This window comes from Podarcis cretensis (genome assembly GCF_951804945.1).
Source record: "Podarcis cretensis genome assembly, chromosome: 1".
Lineage (NCBI taxonomy): Eukaryota > Metazoa > Chordata > Lepidosauria > Squamata > Lacertidae > Podarcis > Podarcis cretensis.
In genome coordinates, this window is record NC_137170.1 from 91,276,989 (window position 1) to 91,289,084 (window position 12,096).

Here is a 12,096-nt window from a genome sequence, read left to right on the forward strand (position 1 = left end):
GAGCTTTCAGAGGGTCGCATAGAGGCTTTCGCACTCTTGAAATCCTCTGAATCACCTGATTCAGTTTCAGACTCAGAATCAGAACTTTCATCAGTGGCTGTGGGTTGCTGTGGTTGCTTTTGACTATCCTCAGTCTCATCACTGTCATCAGGATAACATTGGAAAATTCCCACATTCTCCCCCCACTTGGCATTGTACTCAACACTTCTTGTGAGCTTAATTGTCTTAGAGTCAGTCATCATTATTCTGTAAGAACCTTTCTGATAACCTAGAAAGATACCATGCAAACCACGCTTGTCTAACTTGGAGCTTTGTGGTGAGTGAACCCACATGCCAGAACCAAAAATTTTCATGTGTTTGATGTATGGCTTTTTGCCAAACATCTTCTCATAGGGGGTACAACCAATCGCTGAAGATAACCTGTGATTATAACTGTAAGTGAAACATGAGAGAGCTTCGGCCCAATAACTCTCTGGAAGATTTGCATCATGTAGCAAGGTTTTTAACCCTTGAAGCAATGTTTGATTTGCCCGTTCCGCAAGTCCATTCTGCCATGGCGAGCAAGGATTAGACAAATCGTGTTGAATTCCTTTCTCAGACAGAAAAGCTTCAAACTGCTGAGAAGTGAATTCCCCTCCGCGATCACTGAAAAGAGTCTTTATCTTCTTACCATGCACATTTTCCAACCAAGCACAGAATTCCTTGAACCTAGGAAAAGCCTCTGATTTCTGCTTGAGATTGTACACATAAATATACCTGGAAAATGCATCAATGAGAACCATGAAGTACCTATTTCCACCCAAAGAGGGCGCTAGTGGTCCAACCAAATCAGCATGAACAATTTGGTATGGTTCTGTAGCTTGCGTACTAGACACCTTACCTTTCACAGCCATTTTCACCTTGTTTGCTGCGCATGCCTTGCACTTCATGTGGTACCTGCAGGGTTTAATAGTCATACCTTCAACCAAGGCAGGCATTTGAGATACTGCCTCAAAATGCAAATGACCAAGTTTTCGATGAAAATCATGAATACAATCTGCATGCAAACTTTTGTTAGAACCTGCAATGCAACAAGTGTCATCCTGCACAACATCATCATAATACAAAACATATAATCGATCAACATATTCAGCATACAATACATAATCATTTTTCTTTGTGATGATGCACCTTTTGTTCTTAAAGGAAACATCAATGTTCCGCTCATTCAGCTGTCCAACGCTGAGCAGATTATGTTTGGCATCTGGCACATAAAGTACATTCTGTATCGATAAGTCCAAACTGTGAAGAACAACAGTTCCATAGCCTTTACTGGGGATTGTGTGGTCATCCGCCTGGTGAATCGCACCTTCCTGCGGTGTAAAAGACACGAACAGTCGCTTATCGTTGCACATGTGATGGGTTGCCGCTGAATCAACAACGAAGAAAGATCTAGACGTCTTCTGGACCGCTGCAACTTTTGGAGTGAAGCGTGAGACCATTGCTTTGGGCTGCGTTGTCCTGGACACCGGACCTCTGCCTTTGCTCTGGCCTTTTCCACGCGATGAGCTTCCGCTGCGCTGCTCTGTCTTGGCCCTGGGATATTTGCATTCCCTCTTCATATGGCCTAGACGTCCACACGAGTAGCATTTCACTGCCTTCAAAACTTTGGTGCCATCTGGTGGTTCCACTGCACTCTGGGATGACGTCTGTGAAGACTCCCCCTTTCCCATGCAGCCAGCACCCCGGCGATCTGCTTCATTCTGAATCACGGCAGTAACATAATCCACTGTCAGCTGAGCGGTAGGCCGTACAGCAATCTGAGTCGCAACAGACTCCCAACCTGAACCCAAAGATTGTAGTATCATGAAGGAATACACAGCCTCTGGAAAGTTGAGTCCTCTCTGTTGCAGCTCATGTCTCAGATTCTGCATCTCCATCAGATGTGTACTCACATCTCCACCTTCAGCAAGAGCCATGTTATGCAGCTTGTTAAAATAAAACATAGTAGATCCAGCTTCTGTCCTCAAGTGAGCCTCTCTCAAAGCGTCCCAAATTTCTCTGGCTGAGGTCTTATCACGCAATAGACAGAGCTCTTCTGGGGATACTATCAATGTAAGAGTTCCCCTTGCTTTGGAATCTCTAGCTTCCCATGCATCTGTAATTGGAGCTGGGGGGGTGTCTGTAATAACTTCAAACAGACCCTCTTTCCGCAGAATAGCCTCTGCATAGAGAACCCAGTCCGCATAGTTTTTCTTATTGAGCTTGGGAATCCCACAAGCATCCTGAAGGGCCATCATGACTCTGGCATTAGCCTTCTGCGTCATCTCTGCTGCTTTAAATCAAGCTGCTTTATACAAGCTGCGTCTGTGCTGCTTCAAGCCTCATTCCAAAGGCAAGTTCAAAAGTGCTTTCTCTCTGCTGCCTTAAATCAAGCTGCGTCACTGCTGCAGCTGCATTAGCCCAAAAGCACTTTTAAAAGTTACTTTCAATTTCCCCAGCATAGGAACTTGATCCGCCTTTGCCTGTGCCCGGCAAAATGTCTCTAAAATGGCCCGGAGCAGTAGCACATACCTCATCAATCATCTTGACGCGCAGAGATAGCGTCCGATCCGTCCCTCTGCCGCTGTTCCGATTACCGGAGCCCATTCCCAAGATTGATTGCGTTCTTCTGGGCCCGGAACCAATAATGTTGATTTTCAGTGTCCCGTGCACAGCGGAATGATGAGGAATACGTGCACATACTCTATATTGCTTTATTTACGTTTCAAAGCTGGTAGATTACAGAAAAACATCTTGCCTCTGCCGGAGCAGAGAAAGCGTCCTCTCTCCTCTGAAGCACGGAGAGAATCACACTGTGAGCAGTGAAAAACAGGAAACCAGTGTACGTCACATCCAGTCTCCCTTTCCCATGAGAAAACCCAACAGCAACTCTGTGGAATGTAAACACCTGTCTCGTGACAAGCACTTCGCTGCACAGTGAAGAGAGCAGAAACCAACACATATAGTCAGTTCAGAGTGATGTTGTGCTTCCTATCTTCCCACAAAAAAAAAATATTGAAAGGGAGGAAGTTTTTGCAGCAACAAAAGCAAGCATTTTAGATGCCCTATAATTTTGCAATTGATTGTCATTTCATATTACTGTCAAACTAAATTTTATATTTTTAGAATTATTAATAGTGTGCTGATATATATTAGCTAGGGATGTGGAAAAATAAATTATTGAATATTTGCAATCTTTCAAACAGTGTGAAGGTCTAAGATCCATTCAAATTTGCTAAAACACTAACCACTTAAAATGTCACACTTAAATTTTCCTCTTTAAAATATACCTCTTTAAAAATATACATCCTTTTAAAAATAAACTCAGTGGGTTCTCACCCTAAAAAAAAGTAAAATAAATTTAGGGATTTTTAAAAAAGAGGTATAATCAATACATGAATTATTCTGCTTATTAAATCACTGGTGGATGCTTGAACCTGCACAACCCAACTTTGTAAAAATTGAACAGAATGAAAGGAGGTTATAGAAACTTTGTATTCCAAGCCAAAGCAGAGAATCTTACAAGTTAGTTAAGAGAAGATGTGCTCCTCAAAAGATTTATTCCACAAAATAAATCTGGAACATATGGCTCATCGAAAAAAACTTAGCTACAGAAATAAAAGAAACTAAAAGAACTGAGAACGACAACAATGCTCTTCTCACATATCTCTTGATAAAACATAAACTTGCTTGAAGTGCCTCAGGATTTCTTTTGTATTCTTATTAAACTAGGTCTGCTCCCATTTGGGAACACTTGTTAGCACCACTCACATCTTTTCTGGGTTGTCTGCAGTGAGTCATCTGGTGTGTGAACCATGTCTGCAGGATCAGGGCCTGGGATGTAGGTCTCATCAGCATCAAATTTGGGGGTACAATCAAATCCAGTGCTGAGTGAATAGGGGTTGAACAGGCAGCGTGGCAGCAGAGGTCAGCTGTAACCCTGTCCAAAAATGAATAGGTACAGCAGGCTCAGAAAGCAAATCTGAGCCAAGCCTGCTACCCCCTCCCAGAAACAATAACCTCCCTCTGAAATACTTCATTTATGGGAGAGCCTGGAGTGAGTTTGGTCAGGGAACTCAAATTAGTCTCAGCATGGCCTCATTATCAGTTATTGGGATAAGACTGAGCCATGAGTCCTGGCATGGCTACCTCTGTTAAAGCACCGTCTCTGCAGTAATTGGCTCCTCTGTTCATATAAATGGGAGAGGGCTTCCATCAACTTCTGCAGCTCCACACACCATATCCCACCTAATTTCCAAGAGTCTCCCTAGCAGCAGATGGGGAGATGGACAGAAAAGAGATTGAAGAAGGAAGAGGGAGGCAGGAAAACTCCAGACCATTAATGAGAACAGCTAGGATTTAAGCCATGGATTTTAATAAGCAGAGGCATGTCTAACTCTGAATTGGTTCAGGGTGTATACTTGAACCCTCAGCAGCTGATCTGGGGACTACACACCAAATATGGCTATTCAGCTGCAATATTAATTAGCTCAAAGAAGCTGACAATCTATCTTCTAATGAAATCACTGGTTTCATATTTGCCCACATTTTACACCAGCTGATTCGTTATTCTTTCATAAAAGCGCATGCTAAACTATAATATTGATGGATTGCATTATTTTGACATCGTTTTATGTCAAAGCCTTGCATTTTTTGTAAAAAAAAAAATGGCCCTTGAGAATGAAATATAGCACACTGAAGTATCAACCAAATAGGACTTTGATGTGCAATTAACACTAAAGCATACCTCATTACCTAGTGATAATGCACCTCGGCATTTACCATGGGTTTAATGAATCAAAAGGCCTTGGGGGCCTTATTTTATTAAATTTTATGTTGAAGTTATTATAACCATATTATGGAATGATGGCACTTCATTCCACGTTTGTTCAGCCTGATGGAATTTGGAACAGAATGGCCTTATTGCACTCCAAAGTCACAACACTGTTCTCCCCACATCCATTTCCATTAATAGGCTAAACCAGCAGAATAAAAGATAAGGTAAAACAACCAATAAGGTATTTTTCTCTTTTTAACGCGCTGGGCAGTAATTGCAAGTCAGTCCCCGAGTGAGGCTGTGTGATTGACAAGTGACAAAAAGAAACATTATGTGTGTTTTGGATCCCTCTCACTTCATGTTCATTTGCATGCCAACTACTTTCCAAAGGCATCTTGCATAAGTACTGTTTGTCATTGGCCAAAACCATCTAATACCAAGAGAGGCAAGCAACTGATAACTGAGCTGAAGAATTTTTTCTTCCCTTGACTATGGAGAATTGAAGCATTGCACACACACATACAGAGAGAGTGAAAGAACACCTACACACTTTTAAAATGACTACATAAGGAAGTTTCTGAGAAGCCTCCTCCTGCTACTGCTATAACTGATGCCTTGGTCATGTATGTGCTCACCAACCAAATAGCTACTTTGCCAGTACATCATCTATGACATACTTTCCTCCCGGTATTTTACTAATAATGCCATAACAACATAAAGTTCATTTGCTGGACAAGTGCCCCATCTGGTCCAAATGCCCCAGTTATTGTGTGCAGAGAGGCAGTTAAGGGTAACTGTGTCCGAAAGGAGGCCTTGTTCAAGCTATTGTCCCATAGTCCACCGTGAAACGTGTTCATATGTGACCAGTTTTTATTTATTGTCTAGTGATGCTTTAGTGCACATGAATAAGATTATGCATACTCATACTAGTGTGTGTTCAATCTGCTTCTTTGTCTAATGGTGAAATTATAAGCAAATGTAACAAACAAACAAAATCCATTTTGTAACACAGAGAACTTTACATGCAACTGCTTACCCCCTGCTCCCATTAATGAGATTTTTAACTGGCTGCAATTATTATACTTTTTACTTCATTTTGCATTGCTATTTTGTTGTATTTTACTATCATTTTATTGCTTTTTCTTTACTATTGTGAGCTACCTTGAGCACCATTTGCTGGAAAGAAGGGGTATATATGCAACAATGAAATAACAAATAAATAATATTTGACAGCCAGCCAGAAGAATGATCAATTCTCAAAGTGCTGCCAGCTGTAAAACTGAAATCATTCTCAATTCTTGCTTATCCCACCCAGTCCTTAGAACATTTCTAAGACCTCTGCAGTTTTGAAAACCTAATTTCAATCTCTAAAATTCCACCACCACCATCTTTGTTGTTGTTGTTAAACACATCTTACTGTATTTCCTACATTTTTTTTTAAAAAAATAATAATATTGAAAATCAAAATATAATTCAATATATAAAAGGATGTAAACCTGCATTATCAGACATCAGTTCCCAAGCCAAGAAAATAACTCACTAGAAATATTAAACAAATGGGCAATTGCACACACCCATTCTCTGATGGTTAGTATGAACATTGTACCATGATGTCAGAGTACACACTCACAGCTTATTTCAACTCGGATAAAGTCTTTCATCCCCAAATTTTCCAAGAAGACCCCGGACACAGCTGTCGTCTTGAAGAAGAAGGAAATGTCTGCACTGAATTCTGCGTGGAAGGTGGGGAACAGAAGGTGGGATGCCTCAGTGTTGAAAGAGGCTGCATTCCAGAACTGTCCTGCAAATAGCAACAACCTTCTCTATAGTTAACCGTAAGCAGATAGTGGACAAAAATGCAACAACAACAACAACCCAAAGGCGCATCCTTTTAGCTCATCATAAAAAGACATAGCCTACAGAAATGAAGCCAGCTGTACTAAAGGAAAGAAAACACAAAATACACGGAAAAAATGAAAAGCTATGGATGATACCCAATTTTGGGGGTCTACTTACATAACAGCCATTGTGCTAGCAGAAGCCTGTTCTTAGTGCACAACAGCTGAAGGCATTGGGTCTCTTTCATTTTGCTGAAGATGCTACATGACTACTGTTATCATTATACACAATGACAGGTAAACTTGGCACGCAATCACCTGCCACAATGTCAGCTCTCCAAGTTCTTGTCTTAATGTTATGTTGGATATCATCCAACGGATGCACAAGTAATATACTGTATATGCCACACACAAACTTATACACAAACCCCAACTTTTTTTTAAAAAAAGTACTAACAACAAGTTTCTTTTAAAATGGTCCAGCATGTGCCTTTAAACAAGCCGGACAGTGATATTATTTTTAAGAGTCTGGTTTTTTAAAGTGGAATTTATATTCAAAGGAATCACACATAGGTCTTGTGCAGCCAGGAAATGGATACTGAAAAGGGCTCGTACTCACTATCTCCATAGCAACGTAAAGGGCCAATTCTCCACACAGCTTCAGAATTAGGTCTATTTGTGTCGGTGACAACAATCTGGTTCACAGGCAAGTGTTCTTTGAAGGAAAGGAAGCCAGTATCATTGGTCCTGGATATATATATGTATATATAAAAAAGGCATATGAATAAAAGCTGAAATAGTTGTTTAATTATTACTTTGATTTCTAAAAGCATGTCCAGTGGATTTGAAGTGTATGTAGATAAAATGCATGTAATAGCTAATTAACACATGGATAAGCAGTTAAAATGTCTGACATCTGACATCTACTCACTACTCCCTCCACCTCCATTTTTATTTTTATTTTTGCAAACAGTCTGATGAACCAGAGTAGAAATTGGATATGGGAATTCTGTATAAATGCCCCATTTTTGGCTCCCTGGAGATGTTTCAGGATCCCAAGCACAACCACTGTAGATGACTCTAGCCTGTGTAAATGTAAGGGTAGAAGTACTCTTTAGCGGCTTGCTCCTATTAGCCATGGTGTCTCTGCAACAGCATAGAGGAATAGAAATCATAAAGCAAATGCAGTGCCAGCTCTCATGGTATTCCACCATGAAGTAATTAGCAACACACAACCTGAAACAACCATTGGCAGGGTTAGAATTCGAAACAGGTAGCTGAATCTGCAGTAACCAATTTGCAGCATGCAATATAATAAGGGGTCAATACATAAGGCTTTTCCTTAGCACAAAAGAGAACCAAGCAGCTCTTCCCCATTTGCCTGGAACAGGGTGCTATTTCAGCAATGATGGCACAAGTAATTGATGCTACAGGCAGCAATCATTTAATGCATGTCCGATTGATGCACAGTCATGCACACACTCATTGCTGTCAGCCTGGAAGTGGCCCAAAAATGGGGCAGAATGGGGTGGAATGCGGCAAGGCTTATGTACACTCCACCAATGTGCTCAGGGATCAGGAATGGAACCTTCATGCAGAATGGTCACCGCTTGTACTTCAGTGGTGTTACACAATTGCTCTGTAACTCCACACCTTGAACTGTTGAAACCAATTTAATGTAGTGTTCAAACACCTGCACCAGCTGAAACTCACAAATGGTTTTCAAACATTGCCAAAGATGGTCCATTTCAATCATAATTATGTGTGATACCTTTCAGTGATGATTCTGTGTGATAACATATCCACATATATTAAATGGCAACCCTTGTTGTAGGGTAGATGGCCAACTCATGTCCCACAATTCTGACCTTTGAATTGTGCTTCCCCATGCTGTATGGTAGAACTGGTGCTCAGAATTACTTGGTTCCAGCATCCAGCTAAATATTTGTATGCTGGAAAGCATCAGTGAACCTGTGTTGTGCACTCCAGATCGGGAGAAGGAAAATGCACATCCTTCTGTTGTTGTTTTTTTAATGACACAACATAAAATAAAGTAATTCATTCAACAAATGAATTACTAAATATTTGACCACAACTCAGAAGGAGGGAGAGTGGAGCTTCTGTTTGAGTTTGCTACATTTGGGGGGAACAAGCTGGGGTTATCTACATTTTAAAAAATGGTGGAGAAGAAAACTTTCAAGAATTATATTTTTTAAAACAACAAAATATCCAAAATGCCATCACCATCATGGCCTATGATATGAGTGGCAGGATACACACACACACACACACACACACACACACACACACACACACTCCATAGCAATGAACACTCAATCTGGTATATGTATCACACTTTACCAAGTATGAGGAACACATATACCTGAAACAGAGGTGCAACCTTGAGTTAACATGTGAAGATCATGGTGAGGAAATGAGAAACAAACTGGAATTTATTATGCAATAAAATATTTATGTGAAAAGGCCCTTAGAGGACATTATACTCCTTAATGCTATCCCATATAATTTGATGTTAGCATGTCTCTCATCTGGCATTTAGATAAGATCTACAAAGATTTAAACTGCACATGGAACTCTAATGAGAGTGCAACACCCATTCAACTATTTTAAGCACCTGGGAAGTCATAGGAAAACAAAGTAGGTTGTTACAGTGCACATGAAATTTGTGTATTAATTAATCAGATGGAAGTCCCCAGTGCTAGGTTTGGGACAGACTAAGGAGCGGTGGAGGGAAAAGAGCCAAAATGATAGCAATGCAAGCAGATAGTTTTAGAAAGCAGAAGCCTTTCTACTGTATTATGTGATATTTGCATGTGTATCAAAGACTTTATAACTCAAGGTAGCATACCTGCTGTTCCATTCTCCTGTCCCTTACTGGTCATAGACCTGCTTTGTTTCAGCAAGGTTAAAGTATCATGTGCTTTCAGACAACACCTTGTCCATGCACACCCAGAACTATGCACAACATCCAATGGTAAGGAAGTTAACTAGTCTATCTGGACTGAACTCATTACATGTCTCAAATGTGACCTATTATTTCAGATTTGCATTTAGCAGCTGAATAAGCAACAGAGTTATTAAATGACAAGTAAGAAGTTGGACAGCATCCTTACAGAACTATTTTTTTCCCTTCTATGTTGATATTCAGAAAAGCTCATTCTCTGCATTCCAAGTTCCTGCAGTATTATAAACTGGTCATGTCTCTAGATGTGATATTCACAGTCTCTCCCCTCCTGCCCAACAGATGGTAGGGTAGTGGTGTCATTAAATATAATTTCATCCCTTATGGTACCCCTATTGGTATATCTTCTCCTTTTGCATTAATGAAACCTCTAGTGGGTAGCTAGGCTCAGTGGCATAGATATTTAATGAAATTTGTGATAGATACAGTACACTTGGAAAATATGTACTATCAGCAGATGTCTGCAGCTATGTAAATGGGAAACAAGCCAATAAAACAAATCCTGAAAGTTTGAGACTAGCACACTATAGATGATTAAAAATGCAATGGAAGATAGCTTAATGAAATTCTTCCATGCACCCTGTAGCCATGCAAGCTTCTGAAAGTTCAACAAGCTTTATAGTAAACAGGATGCTATAGTTAATAATGTAATAACTGTGGTGTTAGAAGGTTAATAACATTAAGGTCAGGCTTATCTAGAAAGCTCAATAATCCCAAATGGTGGCTAGCATGTTATCCTCCATATGTTGGTTGACTTAAATTCCCATCAGCCCTGGCCAGCACAAATTATCAGAGTTGGAGTTCAGTCACACTGGTGATTCACAGGTTGCCCATTCCTATTCTAGCCCAAGACCCTCTTGTATCTGACAGAAGGGAACACAAAAACACTAAAAGGTCCATCAGTGCAGGTTGGTATAACAATACAATTGCTGCTTATTTACTTTGTTACCCACCTAGTGTCCTGATCAGAAACAGCCCTACCAGTAGTGGAATGCATTCTAATAAAATAGTAGTAATTCTGAACATCAATTTTATCATACTAGGCAAGCCCAATTCAAAGGACACATGATTGTGACAAAAGCAGGACATGAGCCTGGGCTGTCACTTGACTTCCAGAGTGACAAGGGGTCCTTTGCAAACATATGGCCAAACAAGATATGTTAGTAACTGAGTGATTGTTTTATGCAATTAAATTCCAGATGATGGAGCTCCTGAAGTAGCTGAGTGGGAAAGCATCTGCCTTGCATGCAGAAGGTCCCATGTTCAATCCCTGGCATCCCTCCAGATAGGACTAGAAGTGAGCCTGTCTGAAACTCTAGAGAGAAATTGTCATTGTAGACCATACTGAGTTAGATGAACCAATGAATGGTCAGAATCAGGACTTGGCCATACTTCCATTTGTCCCACCACTCTTCCCCGGGAAAACTCAATCTTTACCGCTGAATCGGAGCAAACCTCAATCAGCTTTTCTCCGGATTGGTGTCTGCTCTGATTTAGCGCTACATGGTGGGTTTTCTGGGGAGAAGTGGCAGGGGGGAAAACCGCTCAGGCCCATGCCTAGAAAGGATGGAGCAAGTGGAAAATCACTCAGACCCGTGCTTTCTAGGCACAGAACAAGCACCCATTTGGACGATCCCTCTGTATAACACCACTTCCTGCATACATCTCTTCCTAGATCAGAACCATGTTATGGGGAGGGAGCTTTAACATTTTGCCTCCACTACATTTCTGATCTGGATCTTTCTCCCCTGTGCACCTATTGCTGCTTATCTACACAGGAGAGAAGCTTGTATTGGTGCCAACAGTGGGTATGCTTTGAGAGTCTGTTGTCTTGCAAGGCTGGCTTCACATGTATATGCATGCCTCAAGTCCTCTGAGACACCACAGGGATTCCTGTGATGCACTTTCCATCTAGGAGTACTCTTGTTGATTTCTGTCTCAAGCAATGTTAAAGAAAGGGAAAAGGTGAAGCAGTCTTGTTCACTGCTCATCTTTGGATATCCATTTATGCCTACTCTCTGTTTCCTGTTTCTATACCAGTCACTGATCCATAAGAGGACCTCTCCTCTTAATCCATGTATGCTAAGTTTACTCAGGAGCCCTTGGTGAGGTACATTGTCAAAAGCTTTTTGAAAGTTTAAGTACGCAATGTCAATTGGATCACCTCTATCAGTATGCTGGTTGACAGTCTCAAAAGACTCTAATAGGGTAGTGAGAGAAGCTATGCCTTTGTACAAGTCATTCTGCTTCAGGAAGACTTGTTAATTAAACTTTTAACCATGCTTTCCACCACTGCAACACTGAGCTCATTCCCTTATAAAGGAAGGAATCCTGCCAAGGTGGCTTGAGGAATTCAATTTGTGTGCATTCTGATGCATATTGACCTGATAAACACCTGCCAGACTAAGGTGCAGATCAAATTGCAATTATCTCTTGGATTTTGTAAGCAAATGTGTACATTAGAATAAAATATATTT

General features: G+C 40.7%; 1 protein-coding gene across 2 annotated transcripts in view; it reads right to left on the reverse strand.

Moving 5' to 3' along the window:
- Positions 1-12,096, reverse strand: part of CNTNAP5 (contactin associated protein family member 5) — a 319,852-nt gene that overhangs the window by 49,328 nt on the left and 258,428 nt on the right. For both annotated transcript variants that reach the window (XM_079968601.1, XM_079968602.1), the window contains 2 exons: positions 7,256-7,383; positions 6,429-6,599 (listed from right to left, as the gene is read on the reverse strand). In XM_079968601.1, coding sequence (XP_079824727.1) covers positions 6,429-6,599; positions 7,256-7,383 — 299 coding nt within the window. The remainder of the gene's footprint in view (positions 1-6,428; positions 6,600-7,255; positions 7,384-12,096) is intronic.